The 19,092-nt window shown below is 44.8% G+C and overlaps 1 protein-coding gene across 1 annotated transcript in view; it reads right to left on the bottom strand.

The window, feature by feature from the left end:
• Positions 1 to 10,512, bottom strand: part of LOC124038730 (VPS10 domain-containing receptor SorCS1-like) — a 139,924-nt gene extending 129,412 nt beyond the window's left edge. The window contains exons 1-2 of the mRNA XM_046354809.1: positions 10,318 to 10,512; positions 10,057 to 10,215 (exon numbers count right to left, since the gene is read on the bottom strand). Of these exons, the coding sequence (XP_046210765.1) occupies positions 10,057 to 10,215; positions 10,318 to 10,512 (354 nt within the window). The remainder of the gene's footprint in view (positions 1 to 10,056; positions 10,216 to 10,317) is intronic.
• Positions 10,513 to 19,092: the final 8,580 nt, after the last annotated feature.

Genomic DNA, 19,092 nt, shown 5'->3' on the forward strand with positions numbered 1-19,092 from the left:
AAAAAAATCACAATCATTGCACAAATGTACCTAAGCATAAAAATCAATGCTTCAAAAATCAAACATCAGTGCAAGCAGAGTCAGGGTATTGTCACGTTCGTTGAATGGAGGAGACCAAGGCGCAGCGTGATATGAATACATGTAACTTTAATGACGACGAAGAAACACATAAACAAACAACAAAACGAACATCAAGCTAAATATAGTGCTGACACAGGCAACTAACACATAGACAATAACCCACAAAATACCCAAAGAAGATGGCTGCCTAAATATGGTTCCCAATCAGAGACAACGATAAACAGCTGCCTCTAATTGAGAACCAATCTAGGCAACCATAGACATACATAAACACCTAGATAGTATACACCACCATAAACATACAAAACCCTTAGACAGTACAAAAACACATACATTACCCATGTCACACCCTGACCTAACCAAAATTATTAATGAAAACAAAGAATACTAAGGTCAGGGCGTGACAGCTATACTGAAAAGTTTGTGCCGGCAGGCTCGTTGCAAATTGTGTGACTGTAATATTTAGACCTAGGGTTGCCACCCGTTCGATAAAATATGTAACGGTTCTGTATTTCACTGAAAGAATAACGTTTTGTTTTTTCGAAAAGATTGTTTCCGGATTTGACCATATTAATGAACTAGGGCTCGTATTTCTGTGTGTTTATTATATTATAATTAAGTCTATGATTTGATATTTTATAGAGCAGTCTGACTGAGCGGTGGTAGGAGGCAGTAGGTTCGTAAGCATTAATTTAAAACAGCACATTACTGCATTTGCCAGCAGCTCTTAGCAATGCTTGAAGCACAGCACTGTTTATGACTTCGAGCCTATCAACTCCTGAGATTAGGCTGGCAATACTAAAGTGCCTATAAGAACAACCAATAGTCATATGTACGTATATGAAATAAAAACGGTATAGAGAGAAATAGTTGACAAATCATAATTCCTATAATAATTACAACCTAAAACTTATTAACAGGGAATATTGAAGAACTGGGAATATTGAGCCATCAGCTTTCATATGTTCTCATGTTCTGAGCAAGGAGCTTAAATGTTAGATTTTTACATGGCACATATTGCACTTTTACTTTCTTCTCCAACACTGTGTTTTTGCGGTATTTAAATCAAGTTGAACATGTTTAATTATTTATTTGAGACTAAATATATGTTATTTATGTATTATATTAAGTTAAAATAAATGTTCATTGTTTATTCAGTATTGTTGTAATTGTCATTATTACAAATATACAGTTGAAGTCGGAAGTTTACATACACTTAGGTTGGCGTCATTAAAACTAGTTTTTCAACCAATCCACAAATGTCTTGCTAACCAACTATAGTTGGTTGTGCATGACACAAGTAATTTTTCCAACAGTTGTTTACAGACAGATTATTTCAAATACTAATTGAGTGTATGTAAACTTCTGACCCACTGGGAATGTGATGAAAGAAATCAAATCTGAAAGAATCTCTACTATTCTGACATTTCACATTCTTAAAATAAATTGGTGATCCTAAAAGACAGGGAATTTTTACTCGGGTTAAATGTCAGGAATTGTGAACTACTAAGTTTAAATGTATATGGCTAAGGTGTATGTAAACCTCCTACTTCAACTATATATATACTGTATGTGTTTTTGTCCTGTCTAGGGTATTTGTATGTTTTTGGGGTTTTCAAGTCGAGGTGTTTTTATGTCTATGGTTGCCTAAATTGGTTCTCAATCAGAGGCAGCTGTTTATCATTGTCTCTGATTGTGTCATGTTTTGTCATTGATTATCATGTCTTGTCTCTGTGCTTTCCTTCTATTCGTTTCCCTCTGCTGGTCTTATTAGGTTCTTTCCCTCTTTCTATTCCTCTCTCTCCCCCTCCCTCTCTCCCTCTCTCGCTCTCTCTCTCTATCGTTCCGTTCCTGCTCCCAGCTCTTCCTCATTCTCCTAACTACCGCATTTACTCTTTTCACACCTGTCCCCTATTTTGCCCTCTGATTAGAGTCCCTATTTCTCCCTCTGTTTTCCGCTTCTGTCCTTGTCGGATCCTTGCTTGATGTTCGCTGTTCTGTGTCCTTGTTCCGCCCTGTCGTGTTTTACCTTCTTCAGATGCTGCGTGTGAGCAGGTGTCAAAGTCAGCTACGGCCGGTGCCTTCCCGAAGCGACCTGCAGTCTGTGGTCGTGTCTCCAGTCATTCCTCTCTACTGACGAGTGGATTTCAGTTTTTCTGTTTTTGCATTATGATTATCGCTTTTGTTTAAGACGTGAATAAAGACTCTGTTTCCGTTAAGTCGCTTTTGGGTCCTCATTCACCAGCATAACAGAAGGATCCGACCAAGAATGGACCCAGCGACTACGGATTCTCGCAACACTGCCGTCGAGATCCAGGGAGCAATGCTCGGCAGACACGAGCAGGAATTGTCTGCTGCTCGTCATGCCGTTGAGACCCTGGCCGCTCAGGTTTCCGACCTCTCAGGACAGTTTCAGAGTCTTCGTCTCGTGCCACCAGCTACTTCCTGGTCTTCAGAGTCTCCGGAACCTAGGGTTAATAACCCACCATGTTACTCTGGGCAGCCCACTGAGTGCCGCTCCTTTCTCACCCAGTGTGATATTGTGTTCTCTCTCCAACCCAACACATACTCAAGAGAGAGAGCTCGGATTGCTTACGTCATTTCACTCCTTACTGGTCGGGCTCGGGAGTGGGGCACAGCTATCTGGGAGGCAAGAGCTGAGTGTTCTAACAATTATCTGAACTTTAAAGAGGAGATGATACGGGTTTTTGATCGTTCAGTTTTTGGTAAGGAGGCTTCTAGGGCCCTGGCTTCCCTATGTCAAGGTGATCGATCCATAACGGATTACTCTATAGAGTTTCGCACTCTTGCTGCCTCCAGTGACTGGAACGAGCCGGCGTTGCTCGCTCGTTTTCTGGAGGGACTCCACGCTGAGGTTAAAGATGAGATTCTCTCCCGGGAGGTTCCTTCCAGCGTGGACTATTTGATTGCACTCGCCATCCGCATAGAACGACGGGTAGATCTTCGTCACCGAGCTCGTGGAAGAGAGCTCGCGTTAACGGTGTTCCCCATCTCCGCATCTCAACCATCTCCTCCCTCCGGCTCAGAGACTGAGCCCATGCAGCTGGGAGGTATTCGCATCTCGACTAAGGAGAGGGAACGGAGGATCACCAACCGCCTTTGCCTCTATTGCGGTTCTGCTGGACATTTTGTCATTTCATGTCCAGTAAAAGCCAGAGCTCATCAGTAAGCGGAGGGCTACTGGTGAGCGCTACTACTCAGGTCTCTCCATCAAGATCCTGTACTACCTTGTCGGTCCATCTACGCTGGACCGGTTCGGCTGCTTCCTGCAGTGCCTTGATAGACTCTGGGGCTGAGGGTTGTTTTATGGATGAAGCATGGGCTCGGAAACATGACATTCCTCTCAGACATTTAGGGAAGCCCACACCCATGTTCGCCTTAGATGGTAGTCTTCTCCCCAGTATCAGATGTGAGACACTACCTTTAACCCTCACAGTATCTGGTAACCACAGTGAGACCATTTCCTTTTTGATTTTTCGTTCACCTTTTACACCTGTTGTTTTGGGTCATCCCTGGCTAGTATGACATAATCCTTCTATTAATTGGTCTAGTAATTCTATCCTATCCTGGAACGTTTCTTGTCATGTGAAGTGTTTAATGTCTGCTATCCCTCCTGTTTCTTCTGTCCCCTCTTCTCAGGAGGAACCTGGTGATTTGACAGGAGTGCCGGAGGAATATCATGATCTGCGCACGGTCTTCAGTCGGTCCAGAGCCAACTCCCTTCCTCCTCACCGGTCGTATGATTGTTGTATTGATCTCCTTCCGGGGACCACTCCCCCTCGGGGTAGACTATACTCTCTGTCGGCTCCCGAACGTAAGGCTCTCGAGGATTATTTGTCTGTTTCTCTCGACGCCGGTACCGTGGTGCCTTCTTCCTTTTTTTTGTTAAGAAGAAGGACGGTACTCTGCGCCCCTGCGTGGATTATCGAGGGCTGAATGACATAACGGTTAAGAATCGTTATCCGCTTCCCCTTATGTCGTCAGCCTTCGAAATTCTGCAGGGAGCCAGGTTCTTTACTAAGTTGGACCTTCGTAACGCTTACCATCTCGTGCGCATCAGAGAGGGGGACGAGTGGAAAACGGCGTTTCACACTCCGTTAGGGCATTTTGAATACCGGGTTCTGCCGTTCGGTCTCGCTAATGCTCCAGCTGTCTTTCAGGCATTAGTTAATGATGTACTGAGAGACATGCTGAACATCTTTGTTTTCGTCTACCTTGACGATATCCTGATTTTTTCACCGTCACTCGAGATTCATGTTCAGCACGTTCGACGTGTACTCCAGCGCCTTTTAGAGAATTGTCTCTACGTGAAGGCTGAGAAGTGCGCCTTTCATGTCTCCTCTGTCACATTTCTCGGTTCTGTTATTTCCGCTGAAGGCATTCAGATGGATCCCGCTAAGGTCCAGGCTGTCAGTGATTGGCCCGTTCCAAAGTCACGTGTCGAGTTGCAGCGCTTTCTAGGTTTCGCTAATTTCTATCGGCGTTTCATTCGTAATTTCGGTCAAGTTGCTGCCCCTCTCACAGCTCTTACTTCTGTCAAGACGTGCTTTAAGTGGTCCGGTTCCGCCCAGGGAGCTTTTGATCTCCTCAAGAAGCGTTTTACATCCGCTCCTATCCTTGTTACTCCTGACGTCATTAAACAATTCATTGTCGAGATTGACGCTTCATAGGTGGGCGTGGGGGCCATTCTATCCCAGCGCTTCCATTCTGACGATAAGGTCCATCCTTGCGCTTATTTTTCTCATCGCATGTCGCCATCGGAACGCAACTATGATGTGGGTAACCGCGAACTGCTCGCCATCCGCTTAGCCCTAGGCGAATGGCGACAGTGGTTGGAGGGGGCGACCGTTCCTTTTGTCGTTTGGACTGACCATAAGAACCTTGAGTACATCCGTTCTGCTAAACGACTTAATGCACGTCAAGCTCGTTGGGCGTTGTTTTTCGCTCGTTTCGAGTTCGTGATTTCTTATCGCCCGGGTAATAAGAACACCAAGCCTGATGCCTTATCCCATCTCTTTAGTTCTTCTGTGGCTTCTACCGACCCCGAGGGGATTCTCCCTGAAGGGCGTGTTGTCGGGTTGACTGTCTGGGGAATTGAGAGACAGGTAAAGCAAGCACTCACTCACACTGCGTCGCCGCGCGCTTGTCCTAGTAACCTTCTTTTCGTTCCTGTCTCTACTCGTCTGGCTGTTCTTCAGTGGGCTCACTCTGCCAAGTTAGCTGGCCACCCCGGCGTTCGGGGCACGCTTGCTTCTATTCGCCAGCGGTTTTGGTGGCCTACTCAGGAGCGTGACACGCGCCGTTTCGTGGCTGCTTGTTCGGACTGCGCGCAGACTAAGTCAGGTAACTCTCCTCCTGCCGGTCGTCTCAGACCGCTTCCCATTCCTTCTCGACCATGGTCTCACATCGCCTTAGACTTTATTACCGGTCTGCCTTCGTCTGCGGGGAAGACTGTGATTCTTACGGTTGTCGATAGGTTCTCTAAGGCGGCACATTTCATTCCCCTCGCTAAGCTTCCTTCCGCTAAGGAGACGGCACAAATCATCATTGAGAATGTGTTCAGAATTCATGGCCTCCCGTTAGACGCCGTTTCAGACAGAGGTCCGCAATTCACGTCACAGGAGTTCTGTCGTTTGATTGGTGCTTCCGTCAGTCTCTCTTCCGGTTTTCATCCCCAGTCTAACGGTCAAGCAGAAAGGGCCAATCAGACGATTGGTCGCATATTACGCAGCCTTTCTTTTAGAAACCCTGCGTCTTGGGCAGAACAGCTCCCCTGGGCAGAATACGCTCACAACTCGCTTCCTTCGTCTGCTACCGGGCTATCTCCGTTTCAGAGTAGTCTTGGGTACCAGCCTCCTCTGTTCTCGTCCCAGCTCGCCGAGTCCAGCGTTCCCTCCGCTCAGGCTTTTGTCCAACGTTGTGAGCGCACCTGGAGGAGGGTCAGGTCTGCACTTTGCCGTTACAGGGCGCAGACTGTGAGAGCCGCCAATAAACGTAGGATTAAGAGTCCTAGGTATTGTCGCGGTCAGAGAGTGTGGCTTTCCACTCGTAACCTTCCCCTTACGACAGCTTCTCGCAAGTTGACTCCGCGGTTCATTGGTCCGTTCCGTGTCTCTCAGGTCGTCAATCCTGTCGCTGTGCGACTGCTTCTTCCGCGACATCTTCGTCGCATCCACCCTGTCTTCCATGTCTCCTGTGTCAAGCCTTTTCTTCGCGCCCCCGTTCGTCTTACAAGGTACGGAAGATCATGGACATGCGTTCTCGGGGACGTGGTCACCAGTACTTAGTGGATTGGGAGGGTTACGGTCCTGAGGAGAGGAGTTGGGTTCCATCTCGGGACGTGCTGGACCGTTCGTTGATTGATGATTTCCTCCGTTGCCGCCAGGGTTCCTCCTCGAGTGCGCCAGGAGGCGCTCGGTGAGTGGGGGGGTACTGTCATGTTTTGTCATTGATTATCATGTCTTGTCTCTGTGCTTTCCTTCTATTCGTTTCCCTCTGCTGGTCTTATTAGGTTCTTTCCCTCTTTCTATTCCTCTCTCTCCCCCTCCCTCTCTCCCTCTCTCGCTCTCTCTCTCTATCGTTCCGTTCCTGCTCCCAGCTCTTCCTCATTCTCCTAACTACCGCATTTACTCTTTTCACACCTGTCCCCTATTTTGCCCTCTGATTAGAGTCCCTATTTCTCCCTCTGTTTTCCGCTTCTGTCCTTGTCGGATCCTTGCTTGATGTTCGCTGTTCTGTGTCCTTGTTCCGACCTGTCGTGTTTTACCTTCTTCAGATGCTGCGTGTGAGCAGGTGTCAAAGTCAGCTACGGCCGGTGCCTTCCCGAAGCGACCTGCAGTCTGTGGTCGTGTCTCCAGTCATTCCTCTCTACTGACGAGTGGATTTCAGTTTTTCTGTTTTTGCATTATGATTATCGCTTTTGTTTAAGACTTGAATAAAGACTCTGTTTCCGTTAAGTCGCTTTTGGGTCCTCATTCACCAGCATAACAGATTGGGGACCATATTTAGGTAGCCATATGCCTTGGATAGTTTGTGGGTTATTGTCTATGGTTAGTTGCATGTCAACACTGATTATATATAATAGCCATAGCATAGCCAGATAACTAACATACAGTAGGCCATGGCCTATTCTGTTCTTAAATTATATACATTTTCTTCATATAATACATTTTCTTTAGACCTGACTAAAATAAATAATGGTTTTATTGCAATGGTGTAAATTCAATTGATTTATTAGACTTTTTTAAATGTAGATGTTCCAAAAGAGAGAATCAGTGGCTTACACATGGGGGCCTGGAAATGCTAAACATGTTTATAACATGTTTATAACAACCTTGAACAAGTCCACAGCCTATTACTAACATTTATGGGAGCAACGTAGGCAGACGTGGACGGAGACGTACTGCATTGCAACTGACATCAATGGCGGGCACTGGAATTTCAAGTTTTGTCGTGGTAAGTGGGTGGAAGTCTATGGTCGTTTCTGAGGATTTAATAAACAGTTTCCGGACATACAGTTGAAGTCGGAAGTTTACATACACCTAAGCCAAATACATTTTAACTCAGTTTTTTTCACAATTCCTGACATTTAATCCAACTAGAAATTCCCTGTCTTAGGTCACTTAGGATCACCACTTTTTTGTAAGAATGTGAAATGTGTCACACCCTGACCGTAGATTGCTTTGTATGTTTCTATTTTCTGTTTGGTCAGGGTGTGATGTGGGTGGGCATTCGCTCCTTGTATGTCTAGGTTTTGTATTTCTATGTTTAGGCCGGGTATGGTTCTCAATCAGGGACAGCTGTCTTTCGTTGTCTCTGATTGAGAACCTTACTTAGGTAGCCTGTTTTCCGACTGTTAGTTGTGGGTGGTTATTTTCTGTTTAGTGTTAACACCTTGCAGGACTGTTTTCGGTTATTCCTATTGTTATTTTGTATTTAGTGTTCAGTTCAGTATATTAAAGATGAACACGTACCCCGCTGCTTTTTTGTCTGACCATTCCTCTTCTTCTTCCGATGAATGCCTAGACAAAATGTTAGACTAGTAGTAGAGAGAATGATTTATTTCATCACATTCCCAGTTGGCCAGAAGTTTACATACACTCAATTAGTATTTGGTAGCATTGCCTTTAAATGATTTAACGTTCGTCAAACGTTTCGGGTAGCCTTCCACAAGCTTCCCACAATACATTTGGTGCACACGCTTTTCAGTTCTGCCCACAAGTGTTCTATAGGATTGAGGTCAGGGCTTCGTGATGGCCACTCCAATACCTTGACTTTGTTGTCCTTAAGCCATTTTGCCACAACTTTGATAGTATGCTTGGGGTCATTGTCCATTTGGAAGACACATTTGCGACCAGGCTTTAACTTCCTGACTGATGTCTTGAGATGTTGCTACAATATATCCACATAGGTTTCATTCTTCATGATGTCATCTATTTTATGAAGTGCACCAGTCCCCCCTGCAGCAAAGCACCCCCACAACATGATGCTGCCACCCCGGTGCTTCCCGGTTGGGATGGTGTTCTTCGGCTTGCAAACCTCCCCCTTTTTCCTCCAAATATAACAATTGTCATTATGGCCAAACAGTTATATTTTTGTTTCATCAGACCAGAGGACATCAGACCAGAGTATGATATTTGTCCCCATGTGCAGTTGCAAACCGTAGTCTGGATTGTTTATGGCGGTTTTGGAGTAATGGCTTCTTCCTTGCTAAGCGACCTTTCAGGTTATGTCAATATAGAACTCATTTTACTGTGGGTATAGGAGACAGAACCCGTCTCCTTCCTGAGTGTTATGACGGCTGCATGGTCCCATGGTGTTTTTACTTGCGTACTATTGTTTGTACAGATGAACGTGGTACCTTCAGGCATTTGGAAATTGCTCCCAAGGATGAACCAGACTTGTGGAGGTCCACAATTTTTTTCTGAGGTCTGTCAGAATGGCTGATTTAATTTGATTTTCCCTTGATGTCAAGCAAAGAGGCATTGAGTTTGACAGTAGGCCTTGAAATACAGTACATCCACAAGTACACCTCCAATTGACTCAACTGATGTCAATCAGCCTATCAGAAGCTTCTAAAGCCATTACATTTTCTGGAATTTTCCAAGCTGTTTAAAGGCACAGTCAATTTAGTGTATATAAACTGCTCATCCACTGGAATTGTGATACAGTGAATTATACCTGAAATAATCTGTCTGTAAACAATTGTTCGAAAAATAACTTGTGTCATGCACAACGTAGATGTCCTAACCGACTTGCCAAAACTATAGTTTGTAAACAAGAAATTTGTGGAGTGGTTGAAAAACAAGTGTTAATGACTCCAATCTAAGTGTATGTCAAATTTTGTGTATATACGTCCGTGCACAAAAGTGGTCTGTTGTCTGAGATTTAGAGGGTGTGTGCAGGGCCGAGCACAGCTGGACACTTGCCCGCAAATTTCCCCAAAATTGTATGTTTTCGGACTTGTGCACTGGATTGTTCGACCTGTAAATTTGCCTTTTCATGATGTGTGAAGTGTTCCAAAATCACATGTGAAAGGCTATGTGATCACATGTGAAAATCCACATGTGAAATCATGTTGTTTTTCTGTAAGTAATCAACGTGGTGTAGTCATTTGAGAGACAAGGGATGCAACCTCAGTATCTTTGCTACTTATCCCACCCCACTGGGCACAGACTATCACATTTCAAGGTAAGACCCAGATGCAGACAATGTTGAATTAACAACTGTTTAATAATCCAACAGGGGCAGGCAAAAGACAGATCAAGGACAAGCAAGGGTAAATAGGTTGGGATGTGAGACATGAGTTTAACTCTGGGCACATGAAAGGTTGGGTGTATACAAAGGGTACGGGGCAGAGGAAGACAAACAGCAGAGGGGCTAATCATTTTAGAGATGGGAAAATGGGCTGCGGGATTCCACACGGAGGGGCATATCCTGTGTGGATAGCCATACCTTCTGCTCGAGATGATACTGGAGAGCCGGGGTCCGATGGTGATCCGCTTGTCGTCGATACCTGGAGGTGGCCTTGAGGAGGGCCGACGGACTCTCCTCTAGGTACGACAACAGCGGCGGACAAACATCTGGGCAGAAAGTATTGCCGACCTCTTCTTCCTGCTCGGAAATGAGTGGGGGCTGATACACCAGGGAACACTCAAATGGTGATAGGCCAGTGGCAGAGTAGGGAAGGCTGTTGCAGACTTATTCCACCCACACAAGCTGCTGGCTCCAGGTGGTGGGGTTGGTGGAGACCAGGCAGCGCAGAGTAGTCTTGAGGTCCTGGTTGGCTCTCTCCGACTGGCCAATTGACTGGGGGTGGAACCCAGAGGACAGGCTGGGCGACGATCCAATGAGGGTGCAGAACGCCTTCCAGAACTGGGACAAGAACTGAGGCCCCCGGTCGGAGACCATATCCACGGTCAGTCCATGGATCCGGAAGACGTGCTGCACCATGAGCTGGGCCGTCTCCTTGGCCGAGGGTAGTTTGGGGAGAGGAATGAAGTGGGTGGCTTTGAAAAACCGGTCAACCACAGTCAGGATGTCAGTGTTGTCCTCAGATGGGGGGAGACCATTTGAGGGAACACTCAAATGGTGATAGGCCAGTGGCAGAGTAGGGAAGGGTGTTGCAGACTTATTCCACCCACACAAGCTGCTGGCTCCAGGTGGTGGGGTTGGTGGAGACCAGGCAGCGCAGAGTAGTCTTGAGGTCCTGGTTGGCTCTCTCCGACTGGCCAATTGACTGGGGGTGGAACCCAGAGGACAGGCTGGGCGACGATCCAATGAGGGTGCAGAATGCCTTCCAGAACTGGGACAAGAACTGAGGCCCCCGGTCGGAGACCATGACAAAATCCAGGGATATGTGGGACCAGGGACGGTGAGGGACAGGCAGTGGTTGAAGAAGACCAGCCAAAGCTGGTCTCGCGAAGGCCAGGGTTCGGTGGGAGCCTTGGTGGCAGGTAAACCTGGAGGAATGGGCCCCCTCCAGGACCACGGAGTGGACAGTGTCAGCCACAAACATCCGGTTATCTGGGCCTCCCCCCAGTGTTTGGTTGAGACAGCTGCGCCTCCCGGACCTGTTTCCCTTTACCCCAGCTGAGAGAAGCTCTCAATTCCCCACATAATAATTCCTCTCTGTGGCGTTGAGGTGGTGGGAGAAGAAGGCACAGGGATGCTTAAGGTCAAGGGCAGAACGTTGGGCCAGGACAGCCCCCCACTGCGACATCCAAAGCATCGGCCTCCACCACGAACTGGCGGGAAGGTTCAGGATGAACCAAGATAGGAGCAGTGGTGAAGCAATGTTTGAGGTCCCGGAATGCCCGGTCAGTGGCAAGGGGCCACATGAATGGAACCTTGGTAGAGGTGAGTGCAGACAGGTGGGAAGCCAGGGTGCTGTAACACCGGATAAAGCGACGATAAAAGTTGGCAAACCCCAGTAAACGTTGCAGCTGCACCCTGGACGTAGGCTGGGGCCAATCCACTACCGCTCTCCCCTTCCAAAATCCTTCGGGACACTCCCAGCAGGGAAGATGTAACCCAGAAAGGGGATGGTGGAGCGATGGAATTCGCACTACTCTGCCTTCACAAACAGCTGATTCTCCAGAAGACAACCTCTCTGTGCACAGAACCCATTAGCGGTATAAAATCCGACAACATACGGTGATCGCTACATAAATAGCCATATTAAACATTCATGAAAATATATGTCTCACATGTTTCAAAAGCCTAGAATCTTGCTAATCCAACTGCGTTGTCCGATTTAAATAAGGATTTACTGCGAAAGAATACGATGCGATTATCTGAGGATAGAGCCCCATAAAAAAAATACTATTTTTCAACCAGCACAGGCTTAACAAAATCACAAACTGCAATAAAATTATTTGTTTACCTTTGACGATCTACCTCTGTTTGCAATCCCAATGCTCATTGTTACACAATGAATTTGTCTTTTGTTTGATGAAATCCATTTTTATAGCCTAACAGGAAACATTTTCTGAACCGCTTCTGTCGTGAATTCCATCTCATTCCATTTTCGACGACACATTTCAGGTAAATACACACACAAAACGTGATTTTTCCAGTCATGTTTGGTTTCATTGCAATCAACTGGTTTGTTTGTAACACAACCATACCTGATGAGTCATTTCGCAGGACGTATTGACTGAAAGAAACCGATTTGAAGACAACAAGTAATGACGTCATTGTGCACCAATGATTTGTCCGCTTTTTCGATGATTGACTGTATTTTAACCCAATGACCACTGATCGTCTTGAAATCTAGCAGGGTAGATAGCCAATGAGCTGAGATAAACGGAAATATGTAACGTTTATGTGTTGGAAGACCAACCCATGTAGTAAACTTCAGCGTAAAGAGGGTCTTTCGCCATTGACGTTTCATACTGGAAGGAACAACGCATGTTGCTCACAGCATTGTTTTGGTAAAACCCATATTCAGCTGTTTATATATATCAATCAGTATGGCGACTAAGTCAGGGAAAGCTAAATCTAAGTCTAGATATACAGATGTACACACAATTTTAGAAGAAATTGATCGAGGACGATTCATTTAGCGATTCCCAAATGGAATAATATTTTTTGAATGGAGAGGACATCGTTTTGGACTGGTAAGTTCTTCTCATGCTAATGCCGTTGTTTGAAATTAATAATATAAAATATTATTTGTGAAATGAAATAAACTATTTGAGGCTGTTGAGGGGAGGGCAGGCCCACAACAATGGCGAAAGTGAAATGGTGACAGTAGATATAGCTGGTCTGTTGTAATATAATAAAGACAGTAGATATAGCTGGTCTGTCATCATATAATAGAGACAGTAGATCTAGCTGAAATGTCATAATATAAATGAGACAGTAGATCTAGCAGGTCTATAATAATATATTCAACCTTATATTCCCTGTACTCTATAAATATCTGTTTATTATACCTGTTGATATAGGGATCATATGTGAAACTATTCTAACTGAAAATGTTCTTTCACAGTAACACTGACTCTGAATAGGAGCCCCCAGTGCCAAGGTGTCCATCCCCCACTGAAGCTGGTTCATCTAGCTCCTGCCACATGTGGTGTTCATCTGCCCAAATGTATTTCTGCGGGCATGGATGTGCTATGGCACCTGGCATGAGCAGCACAATATTGTGTAGAGCACTGAGGGTCTTCCAAATATTGAAAGTGTTATTTTGTAAATGTATATATATTTTTTCATGTTTTTTCTCCATTTTTGGGGGTGGATGTGTTAGAATACCATTTTGGTATTTTCTACATAGTTAATCCATTCAAAATGTATAACTTCACCAATTTGGCCACTTGGGTACATTTGGTCTACTTGTGTGGGACACCTGGGTGACTTCATGATAAATGTCATGTAGCACACTCATTTTGGAAGTTATCATTCTGAAACTGTACTGTTGCCCTCTTATGTTTTTCACTGAAATTGTCCCCATCATCCTGTCTGAATGTTTGTATTATCTGGTTAATTTTAAAGATGATGATACAACAATTAAAATAAAAAAACATGTTGTTTTTCATTGTATTATCTAAACCAGATCTATTGTCTTATATTCTCCTACATTCAATTCACATTTACACAAACTTCAGAGTGGTTTCTTTCAAATGGTACCAAGAATATGCATATCCTTGGTTCTGTGCCTGAGCTACAGGCAGTTAGATTTGGGTATGTCTTCAGGTGTAAATGGAAAAAAGTAGGGGGGGTAACTCTAAGAGGTTTTAAAGAACCTGCCGGGCGTGGAGCACGTGTTCTTGGGGGGAGTGGGAGAAGACGAGGACATCATCAATGTATACGAAGACGAACCCGTTCAACATGTCGTGGAGAATATCATTTACCAGAGCCTGCAACACAGCAGGGGCGTTGGTGAGGCCAAAAGGCATGACCAGATACTCGTATTGGCTGCTGGTCATGGTTCTCAACAGTTATGTCATTGAGTCCCCGATAGTCAATGTGGGTGGAGGGTCTTTTCCTTTTTCTCCACAAAGAAGAGCCCTGTGCATGCGGGAGAGGAAGAGGGACGGATGAATCCTGCAGGTAGGGATTCCCCAATGTTAGTATCCATAGCCTTGATCTCCTGTCCCGACAAAGAGTATAGATGTCCCCGGGGCGGCATGGTCCTAGGGAGATGGACAATCCCGCAGCCATAGGGTCCATGCGGTGGTAGTGAAGTGGCCCAGGCCTTGCTGAACACCTCCCGGAGGTCCTGTCAGGGTTGGCATGGACCTTCCCAGCCCACAGGAAGAAGTCCTGAAGCAGGTTGCGCTGAATTCAGACAATGGGCGTGGCAGAAGTGAATCCAGCCCATTATGGGACCTGTAGACCAGTTGTTGAGGGGATTGTGTCGTGAGAGCCACGAGAATCCCAAAAGCACAGCAGAAATTGAATAGTCTCGCTGTGATTCCCTGACATCCGCAGGTTGATGGGAGTGGTATTATGAGTGACCTGACCTATAAAGTGCCCATCCAGCGCGCTAACTTCCAGGGGAATACAGAGGGGCTGAGTGGGGATATTCAGCTCGGAAGCCAGGGTAGCATCCAAAAAGCTCTCTTCGAGTCAATGAGGACCCGGAGAGATTTAGACTGGTTTCCCCACAGCAGAATGGCATGAAAAGGGGTGCGAGCAAGGGAAGCAGAAAAGTTCTCCATATGGCCCACAAGAGTACTCGCTCCTACTGGTGAGCCTGGTCTTTTTAAATGACAAGAGGACGCAAAATGACTAAGAGTCCTGCAATACAGACAACTCTTCGTGTTGATCCTGTACTGCTGTTCCGCTGACGACAGCCCAGCTCTGCCTAATTGGATAGGCTCGGGAAGCGGTGATTCAGCCGTCTTCGGAGAATCTCGTGGGAGGTCAGGAAGCCCCGGGTTATCTCGGCAATGGGACCGTCTGGGGCTTCCGGGATGACTCGGAGGCCAGGTGGAATCCCTGGACATGCGAACGAAATTGAATTTCCTCTCCCTCTGTTGTTCCTGTAATCGCCCATTGATGTGGATGGTCAATGCGATGAGGGAATCGAGATCTGTAGGTAACTCCCGTGCAGCAAGCTCGTCCCTGACCCCTCCGAGACGCCGTGGAGGAACATATCGAACAGCGATTCCTGGTTCCAAGCACTCTCCACTGCCAACGTGCGGAAATCGACCGCATAGTCTGCCACAAAGTGGGAGTCCTGTCAAAGCTGGGGAGCTATGTGTTTACCACCATGGTAGACTGCCTCCTAGAAAACCTGCGGAATTGCTCCAGCAAAATGTCCAACGCCCTGTCATGGTTTTCAGCCAACATTTGGACCCCCTCCATAAGGCCATGAAGCAATTCCTTGTGCCAAACGATGGTGGCTCTAAGCGAGGAGATGGCGTTGCGCAGCTGGCCCGGGTCTGCTGGGTCAGTCATGGCCAGTTCGTACTATCATGTTTCAAGGTAAGATCCAGATGCAGACAATGTCAATTTAACAACAGTTTAACCTCTTGCGATGAGAAAACCCGTATCCGGGAGCGTAATCATAGCCTCAAACGCATTAGCATAACGCAACGGACATAAATACCCCTAGAAACTTTTCCTATTCATGAAAATCGCAAATGAAATGAAATAAATATATTCAAACACAAGCTTAGCCTTTTGTTAACAACACTGTCATCTCAGATTTTCAAAATATGCGTTACAGCCAACTAAATAATTTACTTTAGAAGAACTTCAGATGCTTTCACTTAGGAGACTCCCAGTTAGATAGCAAATGTTTTTTCCAAAAATATTATTTATGTAGGCAAAATAGTTTCCGTTTCTTCATCATGCATGGCTGAGAAATCGACCGGAAAAATTTGCTCCATAATATCGACAGAAACACGGCAAACGTTGTTTAGGATCCATCCTCAAGGTGTTTTTAACATATATATTCAATTCTTCAATGGAAATGCCTAAAAAGATGTCACAATGTTGTAGACACCTTGGGGAATACGTGGAAAACATAGCTCATTCACAGCCATATAAGGAGTCATTGGCATGAGGTGGTTTCAAAAAATGCAGCGCTTCCTGGTTGGATTTTTATCTGGGTTTCGCCTGTAACATCAGTTCTGTGGCACTCACAGACAATATCTTTGCAGTTTTGAAAACGTCAGAGTGTCTTCTTTCCAAAGCTAGTCGAGCATCTTTTCATAACAAAATATCTTGTTTAAAACGGGAACGTTTTTCATCAAAAATTAAAATAGCGCCCCCTAAATCCAAGAGGTTAATAATCCAGGAGCAGGCAAAAGAAATGTCAAGGACAGGCAGGGGTCAATAATCCAGATAGGTGGGGCAATGGTTCCGGACAGCAGGCAGGCTCAGGGTCAGGGCAGACAGAAAAGGTCAAACCTGGAAAACTAGAGAACAGGAACAATCCAGAGACAGGAACAGAGGGAAAAACGCTGGAAGACTTGATTAAACAAAACTAACTGGCAACAGACAAACAGAGAACACAGGTATAAATACACATGAGATAATTGAGAAGATGGGTGACAACTGGAGGAGGGTGGAGACAATCACAAAGGCAGGTGAAGCAGATCAGGTTTTGACAGAGACTTCAATTCAACGTCTATTCCAGGTTGGTTCAATGTCATTTCATTGAAATGATGTGGAAACAACTTTGATTCAACCAGTGTGCCCAGTGGGATATACTACCCTGGTCCCTTTAGCCCTTTGACAAAGAATGGCTGCCTTCAATCATCCTAATGAGAGCCTCCCATTGAGGGTGGATGATATGTTATGGAGATCTGATGACAGGAGCAGTAAAAATGCAATTCATCATGGCAATTAGTAATTTGTCCTTTCTTGTCTCCCAAGGCCATGACATGCCATTTGAAGCTTTAAAGCAGAAGATTTCTGAGGAGTACATACTTTTTTGTAAACCTCTCTAGGGTAGGGGGCAGCATTCAGAATTTTGGATGAAAAGCATGCCCAAATTCAATGGCTTGCTACTCGGGCCCAGAAGATATGATATGCATATAACTGGTAGATATGGATAGAAAACACTCTAAAGTTTCCAAAACTGTTAAAATAGTGTCTATGAGTATAACAGAACTGATTTAGCAGGTGAAAACCTGAGAAAAATCCATTCCGGAAGTAGTTTCTTTTTTGGTTTTGTAGTTTTCTATTCAATGCCATTACAGTATCCATTGACTCCATTTGCAGTTCCTGTGCTTTCCACTAGATGTCAACAGTTTTTGAAATCGTTTCAGGCTTGTATTCTTATACATGAGGGAGTAAGACCAGTCTGAACGAGTGGACCCTAACGTGTCGCAGAGTTTTTTCAGGCGCATGTGCATTTCTTGTTTACCATTTATATTGACAAAGTTATTGTCCGGGTTGAAATATTATAGATAATTTCAGCTACAAAACAACCTGAGGGTTGAATATAAACATCGTTTGACATGTTTCTATGAACTTTACGGATATAATTTTGTTTTTTTTGTCTGATTGTTTTGACTGAGTTTGAGCCTGTGGATTACTGAAGAAAACGCGCTAACAAAACTGAGGTTTTTGGATATAAAGAGACTTCATCGAACAAAGGGAACATTTATTGAGTAAATTAATGTATTCTGATTGCCACCATATGAAAATCATCAAAGGTAAGGGATTAATTGTATCTCTATTTCTGAGTTTTGTAATGCTTCTGCTTGGCTGGTTACTGTTTGTAATAATTTGTCAACTGGGCTATGTTCTGGGCTAGGTATGTTCTGGGCTAGGTATGCTTTCGCCGAAAAGCATTTTATAAATATGACACTGTTTTTGGTATAAAAGGGAGTTAATCTTTAAACCTATGTAAAATATGTTTTGTTTTCTGATGTTTTATATTGGGCATTTCTGTAATTGAATTTGGTGCTCTGCAACCTCACTGGATGTTGGCCAGATGGGACGCTAGTGTCCCACGTACCCTAGAGAGGTTAATAGAGTGTCATGACATTGCCCTCTTTGGGTACAGCAAGCCCCATCCCCCTCTCCCTGTCTCCTACACCCAGGGTGCTATGGTCAGAGAGAGGTCGTAAATTCCTGGAGGAGATTATCTCCTCATGGCCACAGTATAGAGAGAAGGTAGAGTTTTCATAGAAGACAACAAAGGAATTTCTTCCACCTCACAGAACTTGAGGTCCAAACAACATTTATGTTCCGGAGAAGGTATAAAAGATCGGTGAAGAATCGAGCTATGAACTGGTCCATTTGGTACAATTTTGTGAAACTCAGGGGAGACAACACGGCCACATTACCATAACGCTGTTTATATTAAAGCCCCAGTTATGAGGCTTACATCTAATTGTTGTATAAAATGAATGATTGAGGATGAAACTGTTTGTGAAATTGTATAATGTGATTTTGGACTGTTTAATGAAGGAAACTCCAATTCCCTAAAAAGTTTCACTAAGTCATTGGCATGTCCCCAGGGGCACAGACAGGACCGGGTGTCATGAGACAGCCCTTTTCAATGTTCTGAATAAAACCCCTACTTTGAGAATTTCTCAACAGACCATGTTTCCCTCAATTACGTGAGGACAAAGGTTGCAGACCAGCTTATCTCGATAACGAGAGGGCCAAGGTTTAAGTAGATGGCTGACTCTTTTAACCGTACCACCAGTCTAAACTCTTAGACTATCGATACCGACAGCATAAAAACAAGTCTTCGATATTAATTACTAGTCTGCAGCTAGGAATTCGGTATCATTGAACGCGAAGACCGACATCCGCCGAAACATCTATCCATAACGACATAAATGAATGTCACTCTGAACTATCTATTCTAACCGCGACAGAGAGGGCGGACAAACTCTCCAACAGAAACTAACTTTTTAACAGAGATCCAGGTCGACACACTGAGCGTATATATATATATATTTATATATATATATATATATATTGTAATTTGTCCTGAATAAGTGAGCGTTCATGTGCAAAGGAATAGCATTTCATTTGTTATAATTATCAACTGTGTGTTATCTTATCTCAGTC

This window comes from Oncorhynchus gorbuscha, linkage group LG06, assembly GCF_021184085.1.
Source record: "Oncorhynchus gorbuscha isolate QuinsamMale2020 ecotype Even-year linkage group LG06, OgorEven_v1.0, whole genome shotgun sequence".
NCBI lineage: Eukaryota > Metazoa > Chordata > Actinopteri > Salmoniformes > Salmonidae > Oncorhynchus > Oncorhynchus gorbuscha.